General features: G+C 39.8%; 1 protein-coding gene across 1 annotated transcript in view; it reads right to left on the bottom strand.

The window, feature by feature from the left end:
* Positions 1-25,578, bottom strand: part of LOC126278922 (zinc finger protein 436-like) — a 92,997-nt gene extending 67,419 nt beyond the window's left edge. Inside the window, exons 1-2 of the mRNA XM_049979197.1 lie at positions 25,560-25,578; positions 24,509-24,572 (exon numbers count right to left, since the gene is read on the bottom strand). Of these exons, the coding sequence (XP_049835154.1) occupies positions 24,509-24,572; positions 25,560-25,578 (83 nt within the window). The remainder of the gene's footprint in view (positions 1-24,508; positions 24,573-25,559) is intronic.
* Positions 25,579-26,374: the final 796 nt, after the last annotated feature.

The following is a 26,374-nucleotide window of genomic DNA, read 5'->3' as shown; positions in this document are numbered from 1 at the left end:
TCTTGGATAACGGAGTTCTCTATGTATTCTGACAGACTTAAGACATTGTGACTGATTCTAAGAAAAATATTGTTCAGAGAGGAAGGATGTTTAACAGTATCCATTTCATTTGGTATTAATATTCCTAAGGAGTGCCACCATAGTACAGTGCATCACCAATTTCTAAGTACTGTAGCTGGAGGTTTTCTTTTCCTTTTGGTTGTAAGTGATGTGAAATCTGATTAGGTTTTAGCTGAGGAGGTTGCACTCTGTTTCACAATGATGTAACTGTATTTACTCTCCATTGTCTATCCTGGCAAACAGCTGTTGCAAAAACATTAAGTATGCCACACATTCTTTGCTGCTGTGGTTGCACTTTCTCTTATGATAACAACACAGTATGCATCCAACTGACTCATTGCTGCATTAATTCACAGTATGCATCCAACTGACTTGTTGTTGCATTAATTCATCTGGTGACCAAGTTGAGCACAACTGCCACATATCTGGTGTTGTGCATTACAATGTTTCATTCTGTGGCAGTTAAAATATACTGGAAATGAAGCAAAGTCTTTAATGTTATGTTTCTGGAATCCTATGTACACCTTTCTTATTTCCAGTAGTACAGTCCTAAGTTGTGGAGTTACTTCAGTAGCCCGACGATATCTGTTTCTAAGCTGAGGACCCATTTTGAAGCAGTGTTTTATCTCTAAGAATTCAGATTTCTCCACTTTGTCTCTTGAATTTAAGTTTTTCTAATAGTTCTTCATCAGATGTTTCTTTTTGTCTGTCATGTATTGTCAGCAGAGGTCTTTTCTTTTTCATTCGTTTGCATTTGATATTCACAATAATTTTAACTTCATTGAAGGTTTTTTTTCTTTTTTTACTGTCTTTTTTTGTTTTTGGCTTCTATGATTATTCTCTGTATCAGTCTAATGGCTTAGACCTTGAAATTGTCCTTTACAGTGTTAATTCATCTGTGAAGTCTTTTCTCACCGCCTTGGCATCCTCATTGTCTGTTGCTGAGATGATGACAGTGTTCATGTTCTTTACATGTTGTATTTTTGCCACAGAGCTCGAACCTCTGTTTGTAATACTATCCCAGGTGAGGTGGCCTTTGCTGCATATAAGACACATGACCTTGCAACTTGCACTCTACATTTTTCATTTTCTTGTTTGAGCCTACAGTTTTCCTCTTACAGCAGTTTAATTTTGGTTTCAAGGTCTGGTCTTGTCTTTCTAACTGATTCTGCACAAGTCTTTCAAGTTTCACAGCAGATCTCATAAATTTGTTCTTCCATTCACACCTGTTGGTGCCTCCACACATCTAATGTGTCTTCAATCTCTTATAGGGTTTGCATCAGTTTTTTTCTGTTTGTGCCAAATACATTTGAAACATACTTTATGATATCCTGGATTCTATTTTTCCATTTTCGGGAGTTGCAAGTCTTCTAGTTGGTAGCAATCCATCCCCTTACTGAGAGTCCTGCAAATGCTTGATCTTCGGGAGTCCATGGTTTAGCAGTAACAATGCTTATTTACCTTTCCTTTGGCCACTGATGATGCGATGCTCACACAGTGGGTGTGTTCTGTAGTGATGGTGCAGCTGGAGCCACGTCCGCTCAGCTGATGTGCTGCTAAGGAATGCGGCAAGGCTCCGCAGCCCCATGTAAACAAACATGGGCTGCTTGTGAAAGCAGCGTGATGATCACAGTCAGAGATATGTATACGGTCCACTCTGCAGACATGTATTTCACTTAGATTACTTCAGCATATTCTTTGTGGTTCTGGGGCAAAGGAACACCACCACTGCCACAAACGCCACTGCATGGCTGTCACATATGCTGCAATATATTTTAGGTTTTCATGAGTTTTGACAAAATTATAAAAAAAGTTTATGTAAACATGAGGCGAAACAAATTATACAATGAGATCACAAGCACACAACGTATTACCCATCACATAATGTCCAAGCACCAATTCACAATTAATTACTTGGATTAATCCCGAGAAAAAGCATCACAATATAGAGCGACTGTCTACATAGTCAGTGACGTAAACTGTATAAAATACTGACAGAGGAAACAAAAAATCCAGTCATTTTATCCACAATGACAGCCACAGATGTATCAATGATCCATGGATGGAGACAGTGCTCATGGAAGAAGTAGCCCTAGTCGTAGTGAAAACGAAAAATGGGAAAGCTCCAGGACAAAGTAGTGTTCACGCTGAAGTTCTCAAACAAATAAAAGTACAAACTGTTACATTCCTGAAACTTCCTGGCAGATTAAAACTGTGTGCCCGACCGAGACTCGAACTCGGGACCTTTGCCTTTCGCGGGCAAGTGTGTCGGGCACACAGTTTTAATCTGCCAGGAAGTTTCATATCAGCGCACACTCCGCTGCAGAGTGAAAATCTCATTCTGGAAACATCCCACAGGCTGTGGCTAAGCCATGTATCCACAGTATCCTTTCTTTCAGGAGTGCTAGTTCTGCATGTTTCGCAGAAGAGCTTCTGTAAAGTTTGGAAGGTAGGAGACGGATACTGGCAGAAGTAAAGCTGTGAGTACCGGACGTGAGTCGTGCTTCGGTAGCTCAGTCGGTAGAGTCGGGCACACAGTTTTAATCTGCCAGGAAGTTTCATATCAGCGCACACTCCGCTGCAGAGTGAAAATCTCATTCTGTTACATTCCTAATCAGAATGCTGAATGACTCCTTAACTCTGGGTAGGATGCCTCCCAGTTTGAAATTAGCAAAAGTTGTTACAATAAAAAGGTCTGAGAATAAAGAACTGGCTGATCAGAAAAGCTACAAACCAACTTATTTGATTAACATGCTTGCAGAGGCTTAGGAAAGGATGTTCTGTGGCAGGTTACATTCACACAGGGAGCTTCAGGGACTTATCAACCCAATTTGGTTTAACGAAAGTGAAATGTATTCACAATGCATTTAACAAGGCAAACTTAAAAAGTAGAGATATGTAACAAAAATATGTAATAGCAATGTGAACTGACATTGCATGAGCATTTGATAGTTTATGACGATCCGCCTTGTTTGCCCGGATGCTTGAACTAAAGGTCCCCAGTCTCCATATTACAGCCTCATATATTATTGTAGATACAGAGTTGTGGAATGGTAAGCCGGTACACAAAAAGTAATAAAAAGTACTAGCAAAGGGTGTTCACAGAGGTCAATTTCTGGGTCAATATTTTGTGATTTGACAATTGTAACTCTCTTGTGCCAACTGGAAGAAGATTGGCAAGTTGTTGGTGTGGTGGCAGATGCCAATTATGTTTTGGCTGTTGTGTCAGGGAAGTTAAGAGCCAAGTTGAAGGAAATGTTAAATATGGTCCCCTCTTGGATACAGTGACGTTGGGTGACCAAAAAGTTAACTATACTCCCTAAGTATCAACTATCACTACATAGAAATCCTGCAGTTAAACTATAAATCATCTCTTTCACCAGACAAACAATCAGGTGATACATGTCAGTCCAACTGGTCGAAAAGCAAACATAACAAGCAACATTATGCACAAAACCTGATTGTGGCTAAAACCTGACTGTGCCTCAAGAGCTAACTACAAGCTGCTGCTGAATGCAGTGACAACCTATCATGATGCCATTTTAGATCCAATTTAGGCTACTCAGCAAATGTCAGGGCTCACAGACTTCGGTGTGCATGGAACAGGCAAATCTGCAACATGCACAGAGGTATATGCTCATCAGACTCAAAAGGGTCTTTGGCACTATGCCAACCAATGATTTTCTATTATGCTCAGAAACCTTCCAGTAGACATTACAGTAAGATGTTTTGCAGCCTCCTGCTGGTTATGTAAAGAGGATCTGCTGAAATTCCAGATATTGTTAGACCAAAGGGTAACAAACAAAGTCCAACTTCTGAACTGGAAAGTGGGTACATGGCAGAATGACTGGAACAACAGTGAAAGGTCTCAAATAACCTACCAATTATTCCCACATATCTGAGAATGCCTAGTCCTTGGCCATCTAAACCCCAGTCAGGGCATGGTACATTACTTAACAGGACATGGCCCATATTCAGTTCACTGTACAAGTTCAGCAAGAAAATCAATGAAGCTGGTCAGTGTGGACATAAAGCAACACCCTACCACACTGTCTTTAACTGTGGCACATATAATGGAACTGGAGAACTAACAGAGACTAACTGACCACCGTACAAAGTTATAAGACATAATGAATGGCAGACTACGTTGTTAACATCATGAGAAAGACAAATTTTCCAGGGTATGGCAATTGTCCTCTACAAAATCCCTTCCGTCTTTGCACAGCAACACCACAGGAACATCAATGTGAATAATGAAGGGTTTGCAGTATCACATCAGCACAGCATCCAGATCTACCTCAGTGACATTGAGGAGGAGATGTTCGGTGAAGGGAGGTGCATAACTTTGTAGTGCCTCAAGAATTTCAGTGTAAATTTTCAAAACACTCGGCCTTCCACCGTCTTGAACATACAATATTTCAGGTATGAGTGCAGGAGAGTGAGAACATTTCTACCGATCCACCTGGAGGAGGAGGAGGAGGAGGAGGAGAATAGTGTTTAACGTCCCGTCGACAACGAGGTCATTAGAGACAGAGCGCAAGCTCGGGTGAGGGAAGGATGGGGAAGGAAATCGGCCATGCCCTTTCAAAGGAACCATCCCGGCATTTGCCCGAAGCGATTTAGGGAAATCACGGAAAACCTAAATCAGGATGGCCGTAGACGGGATTGAACCGTCGTCCTCCCGAATGCGAGTCCAGTGTGCTGACCACTGCGCCACCTCGCTCCGATCCACCTGTTTCTATGTGCAGGTTGGAAGTTTGTTATTAGAAGACAGTAAGAGGGGTGAGTCACCAACGACGACAAGTGTTTGCCACCAGTGCTACAGAAGACATGATGAAAACTCAAGGAATAATTATGTAGTATTCTTTGATGTGTTAGTGTCTGTGTTGACTGTAAAAAAGGTTATGAACAACTGAATATAGATTTCTATGCATGTTCATGTCTTGGACTCAGAGAAGTCAAGCACATGTTTATATTTTCATATAGTTTTTAAACCAACTCTTATGTCTCAATGTACTTAATTATTTCTAAAGCTCGAGATACGAGTGAGACGAAGAAGATATTTACATGTCTAAGAAAAGAATTTTGTTCTGCATAGCAGTTCTATTACATTGTTGATCAATGAGTACGTTGACACTTAAGTTCATATACATCATCGATAGATTACAGAAATAAGATGATGTTATTTTCTGTCACCAAAAAATGTTAGAATGTGGCGACCTAAGTGACAGGACCTGAAGAAAATAGGAATTTAAAAACAGAAGCGGAAAGAAGACATCAGGTATTACCATAGTAACCAGGCCTAACAAGATATGAGAGCTGTTTCCAATAATCGTATTGAGTCTAATAAACCAATGGAAGAAAGTTGCGAATACTACGCAGTAAAAGACGTGAGAAAGTAATAGTGGAGAAAACTGGAGAGAAGACCTCAACTTTTCAACTAGGAAGATTGGGCGTGTAGAGTAAGCAGTCTTCACACACGTACATCATGCCAATGCCGATGCAGTAACCAGCCACCAACGCCAACTGCACCAGCTGCTGCTCACCCATGCTGACTCTGCGTCCGCTTGCCAACGACGACGCTGAAACCAACATTTGATGCCACCAGCGCCAGTGCTGTCCACCGGCACTGATCACACATTCACTCACCAACGCAGCTAGAACTCTCCACCAGGTGAGCGAAAACCAATAATTATTTCGTAAAAGTTGAGGGGAGGGTTGAATGATAAACTGTTGTTATAGTTATTGTACTAAGTGTTGAATTTTCTTTTAGATGATTACTAGGTCTAAGATGAATAAAATTATGGATCAAGAACAGCAACAAACTTCAGGACCTTCCATGGTCATGACAGTGAATAGGGACATGCCAGACTGGACTGAAGTGGCAAATTTAATCAAAGGACTAAGTCTAAAGTTAGACTCAGTAAATACTCAGTTAAATGCTAGATTAGATGACCAAACTGCTAAATTAGATGACCAGAAGGCTGATTCAGCCACTCTAAGTGAAAAATTAGATGCTCATAGTGAAATCTTGAAAAGTCAAGCAGCAAATATAGTTTTAATAAGGACTGAATTTGATTCTTTAAATAATAAGGTAGAAAACCTGAAGTTAGATTTAAAGAGTGAACTCACTAGTTCTTTGAATACTCATGTTAATCAACTATTTACTGAATTTAACCATAGACAGAATGAGCGATTTCAGAGTTTTACACAGAAACTAGAATTTGATGCCAAAAGTAATAATAAATAACCCGAGCTTAACAAAAAATTAGAATCTTGTGAAAATGTATGTAATGTTAAATTTAATTCCGTAAGACAGGAAATGGATATTTTGAAAGAGAGCACAATCGACCTAAGGAAGCAATATCGATTATTCAATCGAAAATTCCAGTGTTAGTACAACAGCTGTTACTACACGCGCTGTCAGTTCGCAAGAAAATAATGTAGAACAAAATTTCAAAGAAAAAATAATTAACTTTGACATTATAAATGTAAGTAGTCTGGCGGAACCTTTTGAGCTAATTACAGACCGAGAAATTACCGAGAGCATAACCTTCAGAAACGTTTCGACTATTGCTTTTTCCAAACCTAATGATAATAACAAGGTTAGAGACGACTTGTGTGAAGAATGCAAACTTGTCCAGGACAGTGTAGAAAATAGAATAACTTTACTTAATGTTGTGTTTCCTAGTAAAGTGGCGATTGTTTTGTTGTGGGGAAACTTTCACACAAAATTTAACGAGAAGTATTGATCCATGAGTAATCAAGTGAGGTTAATATCAGATCCATGGGATCCAGGCGGAGTCACATCTGTTTCTCTCAGTGATGTTAATATTCTGTGTTAACGGGCTGAGTGAGGATCGTCGGATCCCTAGTTGTTTTCGGTGTTTTCTCAACCTTAGTTTTCCTGCACAGAATTCCCTTCAATTCTTCAACTATACTGTAATCTATTCTTGAATTCTTAAAATATCCTATAACTTCAGTAAATAGGAAACCTGATATGTCTACAAGATTAGGACCAATTTAAGAGAAACACAGATGAACAGTGGTCTTTAGACATGAAATGACACGAATAAAATGTTATATTAGTGAAAAGTATAATACCATGGTACTATTCAAACAAAGTGATATCTAGATCTCATAAACTGAACGGAGTACTTTATGCGTGTATAAAATATAGTGTAAAGTGATTAGCTAAACAACTGTTTGATTGTAGAGCATAATTTTCTATATTTAAAGAATATTTCATACCTTTTGTGAGACGTTATGTCAATGGGAGGGTTTGTATCACTTTTGGAAGGGGTGGGTAGTGTAAGTACAAGCATGACAAACACTAATCACACCCCCCACCTTTCAGACAACCCTCGCAGACAAGTGTAATTGATTCTTCACCATTTGCTGTTCCGTAGGTGTTACTAAGATTTTTCTTCGAGGGCTTCAAAGGTGAAGGTGAGTATGTCCATTCTGTAGGAGACGTTTAACATCGTACCTCCTCCGGCCTCCCACTCAAGTACCGGAGAAGCAGGAATCCTGGGAAAGAGGGGAGGGAAGGGTTTTCCTGTCTTTGGGGCTATCTTCTTTCTCTTCTTCAATCTTAGCAACCATTTCTACTTTTTCCTTTCTTACTTCTCATCTCAGTACTGGTCGATCTTTTCCTCTTTCCATATGCATATACTTCTATTGCAGAAGTCCTTCTTATTTTCCATGGTTTCCAATAACCTTAAACTTATTTCATATAAGTAGGCCAAAGAATCAGGGTAAACAAACACACATCTACATACACACAAAGATACACTTAAACACAAACAGGGGGTCCCTTCCCAGGGAAACGGTGAAGACCTCAATAGCAGCGAAGGCGGCGATGAAGATCATCAGAACAGTGGAACTGGCAGAAAAGGCAGGCTTTTGTATAAAAACACCAGACTGTAGCATCTGTTCCCACAGTGGGCGGCTGCAAAGGCGTCTGTTCCACATGTAAGTGGTGGCCTCACTTACAATTCTGAGCTAAATGCTTGAATTTTTATCATCAAAAGGTTCAACTACCTTTCCCGAAACCAAACTTTAACCTAAGACAAGATGGTAAATTTCAAAAGGAAAACTACTCCAGGAAGTAATTAATCTTTCATCGCTATTCATGGTAGTGCCACTAGGCCTTTGGATTCTGGAGAGTCTAGAACATCATGTAAGGAAGAGTCGGAGCTTCCTAGTACTACTTCAAAGATACGACCCAAGAAAAAATATCTACTGGGGACTCTGTGAACATCAACACACTTATGAAAGTTGGAATACTAAAACACCTAACAGACACTCTCAATCAACACAACATACTTATATTAGCACTTCAAGAAACAAGGTATCTGGATAAAAACGCATTTGAGTCAGGTGCATACAGGCTCTACAAAGGAAAACCAGCCATTACAAATTTCAATACTATGACTATATTAGGGACCGCATTTATGGTCAAACAGCAACTTACGGAATTCATAACTAATTTTAGCTCCCTGTCAGAATGAGTTTCTTTTCTGACGTTCAAGTCAGACAATAAACGGTACACTCTTATAAATGCACATGCACCTATCAACCAACATAACAGAATAAATGTTGACAAAGTGGAAGATTTTTGGGAAACGTTAGAACATGAAACATCCATATTATCAAAAGAACATAAAAAATTTTAGAGGGTGACTTTAATGTACAAGTTGGCAAAGAAATAAAATTTAAATCAGTGGTTGGAGATTATCCAGCACATGCAAGAACCAACAGAAATGGGGAAAGACTCATAGATTTTGATCCTAAACTAATGTCGAGATGTTTCAGGAAACTTGCAAAGAAAAAAAAACGTGGGTATCACCTAATCCAAATCAAGGTGAATATCAGTTGGACCATGTGGCAATAATGACTCGCAACTACAAGGAAATCTTGGATGTCAGAGTGAGGAAGGGCCTAAACATAGACTCAGACCATTATCTGACTGAAATAAAGACCATGTCCCAACCAAAAAACCTAAGCAAAAACCAAGAAGATTTCCAAGAGTAAACACTAAATTTCTCATGCAAAATCAGGACAAATTCTGTGACATACTAAACACAAGAAAAATGGATGATTGGGAAGAAATTAAAGAAACAATGCTAGAGTCAGTTAAAGAAATGGAACAACCACGAAGAATACCAAGACACAGATGGTGGAACGAGCTGTGTGATGAAGCAATTGACAATCGACTAAAGGCATGGAAAAAATGGAACTGTAATCAGAAACATGAATACTGGGAAGAGTTTAAAGAAGAAAGGGAAAAAAGCAAAAATCATGGAAAAAAAGCAAAAATCATCAGATCAGTGAAAAGAAAATATGAGAAAAACAGATTAGAAGAAATGGGTTCAGACTTTAACAGGAACAACGCTAAAGACTTCTACAAGCCTTTCAGAGAAGTTTACACTTTAAAGATAAAAATGGAAAAATGGTTTTAAGCAATAAAGGGAACTGCCAAATTTTAGCTGAAATAATTTGAAAATCTATTAAACTGTGAAGAGCCTAGTGACAGATTACAATTTCAAAAACCACAACATTAAAACCCACCATCGGAACCACCTACAGTAGAAGAAATAGAAAAGATTATCAAAGCATTGAAGAATAACAAAGCACCAGGAGAGGATGGTCTAGTAGCAGAAATGTGGGAACTAGGGGTTTTATCCCAATGGCAGAAAATTCACAAAGTAATTAAAGACATTTTGACAAAAGGAATCATACCCAGAGACTGGAAACAAGCATTGATCTATACTCTCCATAAAAAAGGAGATAAAACAGACACCAACAACTACAGGGGCATATCCTTGTTACCAGAGACATACGAAATACTTTCTAAAGCACTTTTCAATAGAATAGAGGAACAAGCAGGACCTGATATAGGAGATTATCAAGCAGGATTTAGAAAAGGTAAATCATGTGCAGAACAGATTCTTAATTTAAAAACCATTCTGGGAGTGAGAGCTATACAAAATAAAAATACAGTAGTTACTTTTATAGACTTCAAGAAGGCCTACGACTCAGTTGACAGACAAACACTATTCCAGATACTTTATGAATCAAGGATAGATGAAAACACCAAAAGATTTGTTGAACAAATGCTCACAGGTACAACACAAAGAATTAAATTTTAAGGTGAAATTTCTGAATCATTCAAAATCAAAACAGGAGTTTGACAAGGAGATGGACTGTCCCCAACTCTCTTTAACTTGGTTTTAGATAAAATAGTAAAAACATGGGAAAGCACATTAAAAAACAGAGGCACAAAGGGTATAAGCATGGACCAAGGAAAGAACAAATCTGGAGTGAAATGTTTAGCCTTTGCGGATGATATGGCATTGATAACTGAGAACCAAACAGAAGTGACAGTTATGCTTGATCTGTTACACGTGATTGCTGAAAAGACTGGGCTAAAAATATCCTATGAAAAAACTGGGTATATAGAACACCAACATAATACAGAAAAGTTTATGAAAACAAAGTATGAAAAAATTAAAAGAGTTGATAGATTCAAATACCTGGGGGAATGGATCCAAGCAAATGGACTGGATAAAACAAAAAATAAAGAAAGAAAAAAAGTTAGAATTTGCATATAAATTAACACAAAACTACTATAATAAGAAATCAATATCCATACAAGCGAAGATTAGACATTATAATTCAGTTATTAGGACACAAGCAATGTATGGATCAGAGTGCCTAACTTTGAATAAAAGAAAAGAAAAAAAATTGGTGGATTAAAAAGAGAAATGAAGACTTATACAAAAATACAGAAAAGATCACAGATACAATGAGGAAGAGATGGCTAAAATTTTATGGACATTTAAAAAGAATGGAAGAAACACAGACTACAAAGAAAATTTTTAATTACATTAGTAAGCTGAAAAAAATTGTAGGATGGATAGAAGCAGTAAAGAAAGATGCCAACAAAATAGGTGTTACAGAAGAAATGATACGTGACAGGAATCACTTCAGTCTACTGATAGAAAACGCAAACTATGAAGAAAATGAGTCAAAACCTTGACCCAAGAGAGTGTGGACAGATGAGCAGAGACGAGCCGTTGGTGAGAAAATGAAGAAGTACCAGGAAGAACGGAAGAAAAAGACACACCATAAGGTGTAATAATTATAAAACAGTGATAAGCTAAATTGGTGTTAATCGTGATAGTCATTTGTGAAAATTCAGGGTTGCAAGTACTCTGATGAGTTATAGAGTAGTGAGACTCAATCAATACGTGTAGGCATAGTATCTACTGAGAGTCGGTAAACACAGGTAGACATAGCATCTACTATGTGTGGGCATGATATATAGCAGGAGTGAGGAGTGAAAGAGGACTCTTAAGAGTATTAGAGGGAGTATTGGAAAGTGGAGTTAAGATGTAAAGTAGAGTTGTAATTTTATCAGAGAATATTTAAGAATAGTATTTCTTAAAGATGTATGCTATGGCAATGAACCTGGAGTCTACTCAAGAAGGATATGGAGGGCACACTCGATATTTTTTGGATGAGAAAAAGGGTGGATGGGCAGACCTATGAAAGGCTGACCTATACTGCGTGGACAGGGGCACCAAGAAGGGGATTGACCTGTACCATAGGAGGACAGGAATAAGAAAGGGGCATACCTACCAAAACAGAAGGAGAAAGGGTACTCCTAGGATCAACCCATGTAACATATAGGTACTGTTCCTAAAGGGAAAAAGGGAAATATCGTGACAGAAGTCACACGTTTTAAGGGATGAGTCTGGTAGGTTTGAATTCTGTGATCAATAGCTGTATTACATTTTAGATTTGCAAATGCCCAAGAAGATAACACTTTTATTCTACCCAGAGTTCCTCCAGATAACAATAAGTAATGAATAAGTGCATATTTAGGAACAGTAGTACAGGAAGTAAGAACGAAGCAGTAAAGTATTAATGAGTTATGTACACCTGGAATTTACGATTGCAATAGGAACAGAAAACAAAGATTTGGTACTCATGAATTTTTGGAGAGTGAAAAGAGCTAACTCCATCATGGACTGAAAGGTTCAAGTTTTATAATTGTGGTAAAATATGCACGGTTATTAGAAGAAAGAGATGTACTGTTAAAAGATAATTCTTTATCTTGTGAGATATTATTGTACTTAATGAATATGTATCAAATATCGTGTGTTCGAGCTAAGGGGAGGGATATGTAGGGCCTCAGGAGTTTCGGTGTAAATTCTAGAAACACTCGGCCTTCCATCATCTCTAACAACCGATATTTTAGGTATGAGTGTGGGAGAGTGAGAACGTTTCTACCGATCCACCTGTTTCTATGTGCAGGTCGGAAGTTTGTTATTAGAAGACTGTAAGAGGGGCGAGTCACTGACGATGACAAGTGTTTGCCGCCAGCACCACAGAAGATGTTATGAAACCTCAAGGAATAATTATGTAGTATTCTTTGATGTGTTAGCATCTGTGTTTATTGTAAAAAAGACTAATGAACAATTGAATATAGATTTCTATGCACATTCATGTATTGGAGTCGCTTGAGGCTAGCAACTATTTTCTTTTTCCCCCACATCTTAGTTCTGCACGAGGCAGGATGCATGTGATGCCTCTAAATTATTGTATTGTTACTATGATATTAAGCTTGTGTTTTATCGAGTCAGAAGTTTAAAGATGCCAGTTGGCTTGTCAGAGTTTACTTACTTATGTGAAAAAGAGTAAATGTTGCTTTGTGTTGAGAGATGAAAATATACCAATAATGAACTGAAAGTGTTCCATGAGTACACAAATTATTTCAAGAATAGAGAAGTAGCTTAATAAATTCCTGTAATCCGCTATAGTCTTCAGAGAAGAAGCTTTTGGGAGATCGACGTAGCTGATTACCCAGAGAAGAGAATCGGCTACAAACAACATAAGTCAACTGTGAGAGACAAGTGAGTCTTGCCCCTCAGTACCACACCGTCTCGTGTCGTCCGAAAAACGTTAGAACATATTTAATGTTATACAGCGCTGTAAACAGCTCTGATACTTTTCTGAAGCTATTAATAATAACAATACTATTACTAATAAAAATAAATCAATAAATATGGATATAAAATGTAATTATTATCGGAGAGAGAGAGAGGGAGAGGGGGAGAGAGAGAGAACAGTAATGTGCCCTGATGCTGTTCCAGAGCATACAGATATTTATATATAAATGCACTAATATTTTTTGTAAGAAGATAGTATTCATTCTACCTGTTTCTCTCAGCCCATAGCCCTCTACTTTAGAACCTAGTCTGAAGTGTCTCTTATTTAATATCATTTGTCTACTATTCATTCTTCATCTCCATTTTCAAACCACAGACTACACAGAATGGACATTAGAGAACTCTCTAATGTTCATTCCAAGTGTTCTATTTACTGTTGTTGAGTCAGCCATAATTCCACTCTGATCATTACTGGAGGGGCAGTTTTTGTACACAGGTTATTGCATGTATTTTTCATACTTACGACACAGATGGCTTGAAAATGGACACAGGTATCCAAAACCAGTCACTCTCAAGAAACAAAAAAGATTCTTCTCAGTGCAACGTATGACGGAGCTTCAACCATTTATTCCAAACTCTCATTTCTCTAGTTTTAGCCCCTGCAAATACAGATAGTCCATAATACTGGAACTGATACATATACTGAGGAGCCACATAAACTAGTAAACCTGCCTAATATCGTGTAGGGCCACTGCGAGTGCCGCAACACAACGAGACTTGGACTCGACTAAAGTCTGAAGGAGTGCTGGAGGGAATTAACACCAAGAATCCTGCAGGGCTGTCCATAAATCCATAAAAGTACGAGGGGGTGGTGATCTCTTCTGAGCAGTACATTCAAGGCATCCCAGATATGCTCAATAATGTTCATGTCTGGGGAGTTTGGTGGCCAGCGGAAGTCTTTAAACCCAATAGTGTGTTCCTAGAGCCACTCTGTAGCAATTCTAGACATGTGAGGTGTCACATTGTCCTGCTGGAATTGCCCAACTCCACTGGAATGCACAATGGACATGAATGGATGTAGTGATCAGACAGGATGCTTATGTACATGTCACCTGTCAGAGTCGTATCCACACATATCAGGGGTCCCATATAACTCCAGCTGCAAATACCCCACACCGTTACAGAGCCTCCACCAGCTTGAACAGTTCCTTGCTGACATGTAGGGTCCATGGATTCATGAGATTGTCTCCATACCAGTACACATCCATCCACTTGATACAATTTGAAATGAGACTTGTATGACCAGGCAACATGTTTCCAGTCATCAACAGTCCAATGTCATTGTTGATGGGCCCAGGTAAGGCATAATGCTTTGTGTTGTGCAGTCATCAAGGGTATACAAGTGGGCCTTTGGCTCTGAAAGCCTATGTTGATGGTGTTTCATTGAATGGTTCACATGCTGACACTTGCTGATGGCCCAGAATTGAGATCTGCAGCAATTTGTGGAAGGGTTGCACTTCTCTCACGTTGAATGATTCTCTTCAGTTATTCGTCCCATACGTGCAGGGTCTTTTTCTGGCCAAAGTGATGTCAGAGATTTGATGTTTTACCGGATTCCTGATATTCATGGTACACTCGTGGAATGGTCATATGGGAAAATCCCCACTTCATTGTTACCTTGGAAATGCTGTGTGCCATTGCTCATGGCTGACTATAAAACCACATTCAAACTCATTTAAATCTTGATAACCTGGCATTGTAGCAGCAGTAACCACTCTAACAACTGCGCTGGACAGTTGTTGTCTAATATAGGTGTTGCTGACTACAGCACCGTATTCTGCCTCTTTATATATCTCTGTATTGGAATACGCATGCCTATATCAGTTTATTTGGCGTTCCTATGTAATATGTTCACAAATATATACATATTATAAAAATGGATGTATTTATGTCCTACATCTCCTCTTAAGCCACTGGATTGCTTTGAACCAAACTTTCAAACTTCGTACAATATCACTTACTGTCAGGAAAGAAGCATTGTGGGGGCAAAAACCACTACCTATCAAAGGAGTGGAGGTGAAGCCAGAGTGTAGCCCATGATGCACAAATCGATGACTTTATTCATCCAGTATTTGATAACGAGAGCACTTAGTCACTTACAACAAACTTTACACACCATTTAAAACCTTACAAAACTTTTTCTCACTTATAACCCCCACAAAAAGATGAAAGGAAAAGAGCTTATCGCTTGCTACATTTTCACTGGTCATACAATAAAACTATTGCATCAAACATGATGTTTAATTTATTATGTCTTTACTACTAACCATATTTGTGACACATTTTGCAGACAGTATCCACATACATTGTGTCACAGTAGGAATGGTCAATATTTGAGGACACAACATGAATGGTCATTCAGAGCAAAACAGTCTAGTAAACAGGGGCTCCAAAATGTATACCACAACTGGTACACATGTTACTTACCATACTGTAACATAACAATGAAAACAATCAATTTTTGACAAAATAATTTGATTGTATAGACAAAAAAATCTACTCAGCAAGCGGCAGCAGAGCATACAAATAAAAGACGGTTGTAATTAGTCAAGCTTTTGGAGGCAGTGGCTTCCTTCTTCAGGCAGAGGGGTGCTCTGCTGCTGCTGCTTGCTGAGTAGATATTTTATCTATAAAATTAAATTATTTTACCATCTGCTAAGAAACACTGTGAGTGAAAAAACCACTGAACTCTTATTGGGGTGAGGGTGATAGAGAATAGTGGGGGAGGAGGAGATGCAGAGGCAGAGAGGGAGGCCAAGGAGATGGAGATGGACAGAGGGTGGAGGAGATGGACAGAAAGGCAGGGAGGAGTAGATGGAGGGAGGGAGGGAGGGAGGGAGAGAGAGAGAGAGAGAGAGAGAGAGAGAGAGAGAGAAGGGGGTGGGGGGAGAAGAAAAGATGGGCAGGGAAGGGGTGGAGACAGTCAGAGAGAGGGGAGGGATGAGAAGGAGAGACAGTAGGGTGGGGGCTGGAGGAGGTGGGACAGTGAGAGTGGGGAGAAAGAGATGGACAGTAAGACGGAGGATAATGAAATGTATAGAGATATATATATATATATATATATATATATATATATATATATATATATATATATATATATATATATATATATATATATATATATGTGGAAGATTGAAATAAATACTTATCCAGGAAACACCAGACATTCAGACTCTGTGTGTGTGTGTGTGTGTGTGTGTGTGTGTGTGTGTGTGTGTGTGTGTGTTCTAAGAGTTGTCAAGTGCATTTTCTCTGGGATTTGGGCACATATTTACAATTTAGCCTTTGCAATGTGTAGTTGGAGTAAGCCCACACAAATACTGCTCATCATGTCTCTCACATGACACCCAGTGTCAACAAAAGGGTTGGTTTGCTTCCTGTTACAAACAAAATGATTTTTAAAGCAGAATTTTATGTCGCCTCTCTTTAAAGCGATCCCACATTAGTCTAGCATGATATTTGTTTTATCAATATATATTAACCTGGAGAGTAAAAATAGGAACAATAACCAGTAGTTCAGCAGTGACTAGGCAGTGCTGTCACTGCCAGAGTACTGATTATTCTTCGCTACGAATAGCACATGACACGAATGTGAGATTGCTTAGCGCAAAGGACAGGTAAATTCTGCTTTAAAAATAATTTTGTTTGTAACATGAAACGAACTGATATTTTCTGCTGACAGTGAGTTAAAAAACACACAAACACACACACAAATTTCAAGTGTTCACAACCCATGGTTGCTTCATCAGGAAAGAGGGAAGGAGAGGGAAAAATGAAGGGATGTGGGTTTTAAGGGAAAGGGTAAGGAGTCATTCCAATACCGGGAGCGGAAAGACTTACCTTAGGGGGAAAAAAGGACAGGTATAAACTTGCGCGCGCACGCACACACACACACACACACACACACACACACACACACACACACACACACACATATATATATATATATATATACAAGCAGACATTTCCCAGGATATTATTATTACCACTATACTGAGACATAACTTTGTAATCAAACAAACATGTAACATCTTCAAAAAATGTTACAAACAAGACATATTATTTAAATAAAAATGTTGTTGTTGTTGTTGTTGTGGTCTTCAGTCCTGAGACTGGTTTGATGCAGCTCTCCATGCTACCCTATCCTGTGCAAGTTTCTTCATCTCCCAGTACCTACTGCAACCTACATCCTTCTGAATCTGCTTAGTGTATTCATCTCTTGGTCTCCCTCTACGATTTTTACCCTCCACGCTGCCCTCCAATGCTAAATTTATGATCCCTTGATGCCTCATAACATGTCCTACCAACCGATCCCTTCTTCTAGTCAAGTTGTGCCACAAACTTCTCTTCTCCACAATCCTATTCAATACTTCCTCATTAGTTATGTGATCTACCCATCTAATCTTCAGCATTCTTCTGTAGCACCACATTTCGAAAGCTTCTATTCTCTTCTTGCCCCAACTATTTATCTTCCATGTTTCACTTCCATACATGGCTACACTCCTTACAAATACTTTCAGAAACGACTTCCTGACACTTAAATCTATACTCGATGTTAACAAATTTCTCTTCTTCAGAAACGCTTTCCTTGCCATTGCCAGTGTACATTTTATATCCTCTCTACTTCGGCCATCATCAGTTATTTTGCTCCCCAAATAGCAAAACTCCTTTACTACTTTAAGTGTCTTATTTCATAATCTAATTCCCTCAGCATTACCCGACTTAATTCTACTACATTCCATTATCCTTGTTTTGCTTTTGTTGATGTTCATCTTATATACTACTCTCAAGACACTGTCCATTAAATTCAACTGCTCTTCCAAGTCCTTTGGTGTCTCTGACAGAATTACAATGTCATCGGCGAACCTCAAAGTTTTTATTTCTTCTCCATGGATTTTAATACCTACCCCGAATTTTTCTTTTGTTTCCTTTACTGCTTGCTCAGTATACAGATTGAATAACATCGGGGAGAGGCCACAACCCTGTCTTACTCACTTCCCAATCACTGCTTCCCTTTCATGTCCCTCGACTCTAATAACTGCCATCTGGTTTCTGTACAAATTGTAAATAGCCTTTCGCTCCCTGTATTTTACCCCTGCCTCCTTTAGAATTTGAAAGAGAGTATTCCAGTCAACATTGTCAAAAGCTTCCTCTAAGTCTACAAATGCTAGAAACGTAGGTTTGCCTTTCCTTAATCTTTCTTCTAAGATAAGAAGTAAGGTCAGTATTGCCTCACGTGTTCCAACATTTCTGCAGAATCCAAACTGATGTTCCTCGAGGTCGGCTTCTACTAGTTTTTCCATTCGTCTGTAAAGAATTCATGTTAGTATTTTGCAGCTATGGCTTATTAAACTGATTGTTCCAACATTTCTGCGGAATCCAAACTGATCTTCCCCGAGGTCAGCTTCTACTAGTTTTTCCATTCGTCTGTAAAGAATTCGTGTTAGTATTTTGCAGCTATGGCTTATTTACCCGATTGTTTGGTAATTTTCACATCTGTCAACACCTGCTTTCTTTGGGATTGGAATTATTATATTCTTCTTGAAGTATGTGGGTATTTCGCCTGTTTCATACATCTTGCTCACCAGATGGTAGAGTTTTGTCAGGACTGGCTCTCCCAACGCTGTCAGTAGTTCCAATGGAATGTTGTCTACTCTGGGGGCCTTATTTCGACTCAGGTCTTTCAGTGCTCTGTCAAACTCTTCACGCAGCATCGTATCTCCATCTTCATCTACATCCTCTTCCATTTCCATAATATTGTCCTCGTCCTTGTATAGACCCTCTATATACTCCTTCCACATTCCTGCTTTCCCTTCTTTGCTTAGAACTGGGTGTCCATCTGAGCTCTTGATGTTCATACAAGTGTTTCTCTGATCTCCAAAGGTCTCTTTAATTTTCCTGTAGGCAGTATCTATCTTACCCCTCATGAGAGAAGCCTCTACATCCTTACATTTGTCCTCTAGCCATCCCTGCTTAGCCATTTTGCACTTCCTGTTGATCTCATTTTTGAGACGTTTGTATTCCTTTTTGCCTCCTTCATTTACAGCAGTTTTATATTTTCTCCTTTCATCAATTAAATTCAATATTTCGTCTGTTACCCAAGGATTTCTACTAGCCCTCGACTTTTTACCTACTTGATTCTCTGCTGCCTTCACTACTTCATCCCTCAAAGCTACCCATTCTTCTTCTACTGTATTTCTTTCCCCCATTCCTGTCAATTGTTCCCTTATGCTCTCCTTGAAACTCTGTACAATCTCTGGTTCTTTCAGTTTATCCAGGTCCCATCTCCTTAAATTCCCACCTTTTTGCAGTTTCTTCAGTTTTAATCTACAAGTCATAACCAATAGATTGTGGTCAGAGTCCACATCTGCCCCTGGAAATGTCTTACAATTTAAAACCTGGTTCCTAAATCTCTGTCTTACCATTATATAATCTATCTGATACCTACTAGAATCTCCAGGCTTCTTCCATGTACACAACCCTCTTTCATGATTCTTGAACCAAGTGTTAGCTATGATTAAGTTGTGCTCTGTGCAAAATTCTACAAGGCGGCTTCCTCTTTCATTTCTTAGCCCCAATCCATATTCACCTACTACGTTTCCTTCTCTCCCTTTTCCTACTCTCGAATTCCAGTCACCCATGACTATTAAATTTTCATCTCCCTTCACTATCTGAATAATTTCTTTTATTTCATCATACATTTCTTCAATTTCTTTGTCATCTGCAGAGCTAGTTGGCATATAAACTTGTACTACTGTAGTAGGTGTGGGCTTCGTATCTATCTTGGCCACAATAATGCGTTCACTATGCTGTTTGTATAGTAACTTACCCGCATTCCTATTTTCCTATTCATTATTAAACCTACTCCTGCATTACCCCTATTTGATTTTGTGTTTATAATCCTGTAGTCACCTGACCAGAAGTCTTGTTCCTCCTGCCACCGAACTTCACTAATTCTCACTATATCTAACTTTAACCTATCCATTTCATTTTTAAAATTTTCTAACCTACCTGCCCGATTAAGGGATCTGACATTCCACACTCCGATCTGTAGAATGCCAGTTTTCTTTCTCCTGATAACAACATCCTCTTGAGTAGTCCCCGCCCGGAGATCTGAATGGGGGACTATTTTACCTCCGGAATATTTTACCCAAAAGGACGCCATCATCATTTAATCATACAGTAAAGCTGCATGCCCTCGGGAAAAATTACGGCCGTAGTTTCCCCTTGCTTTCAGCCGTTCGCAGTACCAACACAGCAAGGCAGTTTTGGTTATTGTTACAAGGCCAGATCAGTTAATCACCCAGACTGTTGCCCTTGCAACTACTGAAAAGGCTGCTGCCCCCCTCTTCAGGAACCACACGTTTGTCTGGCCTCTCAAGAGATACCCCCTTTGTTGTGGTTGCACCTACGGTACGGCTATCTGTATCGCTGAGGCACACAAGCCTCCCCACCAACGGCAAGGTCCATGGTTCATGGGGGAGGGGGGGGGGGAATAAAAAAATCTAAAAGAAGCAAAGAAATAAATAATTAAAAATAGTTCTCTACTCTGCAATCTACTAGACCATCAGCTTATTTATTTACTTCAATTTTCAGTAAAAATTGAGAAGACAAAAGGCACAGTTGTACCAATGTTTGAATCTGAAAGAAGCACAAGAGTAACAGCACAGAATTTTAACAATTTTCTGATGTGGTTTTAAAACAATCAAGGGTATACAGCAGAATGCTGCCAATAACTTTACAATATTACAACAGGCTGTTCTGATGATAGTATATTCCCTGGTGCAGTATTGTAAAGTCCTTTTATCTTAATCTCATTTCCGTGTCAATAAAATCTGCCCAGTGGAATGAGTAGAACAATATTGTGAATGTGAGACCCTGTCCTCAATCAACAAGTAATTTCCTGTGCCGTTGGAATTCTGATGGTGTAGGAAAAATGAACAATCGAGATGCAAGATTATACTACAACAAAATTTGGAATAATCATCTCTTATGGTTTGACCACTGTCAAGCAACCACTGGTTGTATTGACATACCTAAGAGCATGCAGTTGGAGTTTAATAAATGTGAAAAGACAATGTAAATCTTAGTTTCATTGGAAAAGTCCTAATCAAGTGTAAGTCATCTAAGAAGTATGTCACTCATATAAACTCTTGGCAAATTCTTGAATACTCTTCATCAATTTGGAACAATTACTAAGTTGGATTAACGCATGAAAGAGAGAAAATTCAAAGAAGAACAACACAATTTGTCAGAGATTATTTAATAAATGTTACATTGTTACACAAATGCTCAGAATTTGCAATGAGGAAATGTGCTGAGTGCTACATAAAATGTTATTCATATGCCTTCCTCCAACATAGCTCTTGTCTAAGTGCAAAGACAGAAGATTACAGAAATGTGGACAGGGAGACACACTGACAGTCATTCTTCCTGTGTGCCACATCAGAATGAAATACACTCCTGGAAATGGAAAAAAGAACACATTGACACCGGTGTGTCAGACCCACCATACTTGCTCCGGACACTGCGAGAGGGCTGTACACGCAATGATCACATGCACGGCACAGCGGACACACCAGGAACCGCGGTGTTGGCCGTCGAATGGCGCTAGCTACGCAGCATTTGTGCACCGCCGCCGTCAGTGTCAGCCAGTTAGCCGTGGCATACGGAGCTCCATCGCAGTCTTTAACACTGGTAGCATGCCGCGACAGCGTGGACGTGAACCGTATGTGCAGTTGACGGACTTTGAGCGAGGGCGTATAGTGGGATTGCGGGAGGCCGGGTGGACGTCCCGCCGAATTGCTCAACACGTGGGGCGTGAGGTCTCCACAGTACATCGATGTTGTCGCCAGTGGTCGGCGGAAGGTGCACGTGCCCGTTGACCTGGGACCGGACCGCAGCGACGCACGGATGCACGCCAAGACCGTAGGATCCTACGCAGTGCTGTAGGGGACCGCACCGCCACTTCCCAGCAAATTAGGGACACTGTTGCTCCTGGGGTATTGGCGAGGACCATTCGCAAATCGTCTCCATGAAGCTGGGCTACGGTCCCGCACACCGTTAGGCCGTTTTCCGCTCACGCCCCCAACATCGTGCAGCCCGCCTCCAGTGGTGTCGCGACAGGCGTGAATGGAGGGACGAATGGAGACACGTCGCCTTCAGCGATGAGAGTCGCTTCTGCCTTGGTGCCAATGATGGTCGTATGCGTGTTTGGCGCCGTGCAGGTGAGTGCCACAATCAGGACTGCATACGACTGAGGCACACAGGGCCAACACCCGGCATCATGGTGTGGGGAGCGATCTCCTACACTGGCCGTACACCTCTGGTGATCGTCGAGGGGACACTGAATAGTGCACGGTACATCCAAACCGTCATCGAACCCATCGTTCTACCATTCCTAGACCGGCAAGGGAACTTGCTGTTCCAACAGGACAATGCACGTCCGCATGTATCCCGTGCCACCCAACGTGCTCTAGAAGGTGTAAGTCAACTACCCTGGCCAGCAAGATCTCCGGATCTGTCCCCCATTGAGCATGTTTGGGACTGGATGAAGCGTCGTCTCACGCGGTCTGCACGTCCAGCACGAATGCTGGTCCAACTGAGGCGCCCGGTGGAAATGGCATGGCAAGCCATTCCACAGGACTACATCCAGCATCTCTACGATTGTCTCCATGGGAGAATAGCAGCCTGCATTGCTGCGAAAGGTGGATATACACTGTACTAGTGCCGACATTGTGCATGCTCTGTTGCCTGTGTCTATGTGCCTGTGGTTCTGTCAGTGTGATTATGTGATGTATCTGACCCCAGGAATGTGTCAATAAAGTTTCCCCTTCCTGGGACAATGAATTCACGGTGTTCTTATTTCAATTTCCAGGAGTGTAGCAAGGGGTTATAGTAATACTAGCAACTATGTACCCTCTGCTACACACTATACAGGAGCTTCTGGGGTAATGATGTGGATGAGGAGCCAATGTGCAGTCATCTGCATAAAATTTCCTTTTAATGGATGCAGTGGGAACAGAGATTTTATTAACTGGAAGAATAATTTTATTCAAAAGTTTAGAACATAGATGGGTTTCCATTGATGCCTATAAGAGAGAATTTCAAAACATGGCAGCCTATTCCACAACACAATGATTCATTTGCCAGGAGAGCAACATTCATCTGTGACAGCAAACAAATTTCTTACTCCCCACTTATGTGGTTTTTACAGAAGACACACAACACTAGTTTCAGGTTCAAAGAGACAAATTTCTAGTCTTTTAACTGCTGTCACTGAGCAGTTCTATGAAATTGCACCATTAATTTATGAAACTGTGAAACAATATAAATGTTGAATTTGTTTTTTATTTTTTGTAATGCTAGTCACCTCAAATCTTTGTAACTATCTTGAAAGCAATCAGTTGTCTGTCTTATTATTTTATTAACAATATTATGAAAAGAATAGACTGCTATCCACTGTACAGATCACATGTTGCATGGCAGACAGGCACAATGAAAAGTCCGTTACATATAAGCTTTCGGCCAAAGCCTTTTTCAGAAAAGAGAAACACACATAACTTCACACAAGCAAGCACCTCGCACACACGACCTCTGATGATGATGTTTGGTTTGTGGGGTACTCAACTGCACAGTCATCAGCACCCGTAAAAAGTCCCAATTTTTATAGAGTCCATTGTTTTTCACAATCCAATCTAGCCACTGTCACAAATGGTGGTGATGATGATGAAATTATGGGAACAACACAAAAACCCAGTCCCCAGGCAGAGAAAATCCCGAACCAGGGACCCCATGATCCAGGGGCACCAACACTAGCCATTAGACCACAAGCTGCGAACACACATAATCTCTGGTTGGAATGTCTGGAGATAGTGCTCATGTATGTGTGTGGTATGCTTGCTTGTGTGAATGTGTGTGCCTTTCTCTTTTATGAAGAAGGCTTTGGTCAAAAGCTTACAGTAACAGTATTTCTATCACGCTGTCTGCAACTCAATGTGTCATGTGAGTAAAATCCATCCTTTTCATAACATTGTTGATATTACATTTTGGACTTATTCTGTTGACTAGACATACACTTCCTGAAAGAACCGCGCAGTCTGCTGTTATGAAACTTCCTGGTACATTCAAACTGTGTGTCAGAATGGAATTTGAACAAGGAACAGGGTCCTTTGCTGGCAATGCTCTGACTGAGTGAATCACTCAAGTGTGCCTCATGAGCAGACTTGAAGCTTCAATCTGCCAGTCTCTTGCACCCACTTTCAAACTGCACTGAAGCAAAAGATAAGGGTCCAACATTATGTCGCAGGCTGGCAAACAGTAGTAATGGGAGTAAGAAAGATTGATGGATCAATTTTAGTTCACATTGTGCAACCTAATATAGTGTATTAACAGCTATTTCACATTCTAAATATTCATACGCAATATACCTTGTCTTATCAAACTCTATTTCTTCACACTGCACAGCAACATCGACCAACTGTGGCCTCTTTCCTGAAACAGAGGGAAAAAAACATACTTTACAACACAGAACCAGGAGTTTTACAGCCATCTTTACACTTCACAATAAAACAGTAATCAAAATGGCTAACACAGTTTATAATAAATAATTTAAGCAGTATAGGCAACAACTCACTGAATAGTAAAGGCATTGAGTCATCAACAGGCACATAAAAAATGGTGAGAACTTTGCTAGCTTCCTAAAAAATCCTTTTTTACACACACACACGCACTCACGCACGCGCGCACACACACACACACACACACACACACACACACACACACACACACAAGCATTGTCTAAATGTAATGTAACATAGATAGGGTTGGAGACAGAATATCTGTTTGGGATTAATGGGAGGAATTTTGGGTGGTGAAGGATACTGTTCAGTTCTTCCAGTCTGGTATGATATTGGATAGTAAGTCAGTTCCTGTGGGAGGTACGAGGATTAAAGGTGTGTGTCAATATGGGCCCCAAAGTCCCCCTTTAGTCTATTCTAACAATCCTTCCCAATCTAGTTCTCCATGTAATTGTGAGCAGCAACCAGAACAGGCTCACACTTTGCCATGCTGCACTTCTATCTTGTGCAGTTGCTGCCCCTTCCTCCCAGTCACCACCCACATTTCCAAACAATGCTTCCTGCTTCTCTCCTCGTTACTTCCCTCAGCTGCTACACCTGACATAATGCCATGACTCCAGTCCAGCTGCAGTGCCGGTACAACTTAGTCAGCCAGGATACAGCCATGCAGGTGACAGGCGTGTGTGTGTGTGTGTGTGTGTGTGTGTGTGAAAACAAAATTATGAGCACCACAGTTAACAATTGTTAATGATAAGAGGAAAGCAAAGGCTGAATGATAAAATAAATGTCTCTTTACAGTGAACGACATCATCTGAGTACACTACCCTTAAATGGGATTCCGTGCAATACTTTCCTGAGCATATTTTAAAGTAACGATGTGGGGGAGCAGCAACTGAATCACCTTGTGCTATGTCACTCATTACTACTTTTAAGGTGAGAAGCAAAAAACCTTTTATTTCATTGGAACATTTATTTCTGATGAAAAATCATTAATAAACATAAATGCTTTTCTCCCTCTCGTTTACTTAATCCTTTGGTTACTTTTCACACTTCCAGCAATCACACATTACTTCACTTACCGTACTAGTTCCAACACCACTAAATATAATCAAGAGAGCTTCAAAGATACATTATTCTTACTATTGTAACTTTACATTACACTGATAAATCTTTTTCCAAATTTATCTAAAATTTTGGTAAACAAAAAGAAAAATCCTCCATGTCAGAAAGTTTAAATCCCACTAGATAATATGGAACATAATGTTGATAATTTACCCAGAATTTTGCACCACTATTACAATATTATTTTGAGATTCGTGCATCATTCATGTAGTCCCATTTATGTGGTAAACACGTAGTATCATTTATATACAAAAGTGCATCAAACAGATCAACATAATACCTACAAGTCAGTGTCCTTTCATCACGAAACAGTAGCAGCTAATAAAAACAGGGTTACCTGAAGAGGTTGTCAAAAGAAATTGCTAACCCATAAGAGTGTATTTTGAGTTGCTATTTGTTATATGATTTCATTCAAAGACAAGAACATAATTACAATAAGATAAAACAAATTATATAGTAAATGGTTGTTTCTAATGGTACATTTGAAAAAAAATATGTTATCAGCATGAATCTTGTTGCAACCCTTGTTTACAGTACGAGCAGCCCTTAGTGGCTCGCCATCTCACAACTGTTCATGACGTCGCTTTTCCGGCT

The sequence above is a fragment of the Schistocerca gregaria genome, chromosome 6 (assembly GCF_023897955.1).
Source record: "Schistocerca gregaria isolate iqSchGreg1 chromosome 6, iqSchGreg1.2, whole genome shotgun sequence".
In the NCBI taxonomy this organism is placed as follows: domain Eukaryota; kingdom Metazoa; phylum Arthropoda; class Insecta; order Orthoptera; family Acrididae; genus Schistocerca; species Schistocerca gregaria.
Note: the sequence above shows the minus strand (reverse complement) of the source record. Positions and strands in the feature narration are given on the sequence as shown.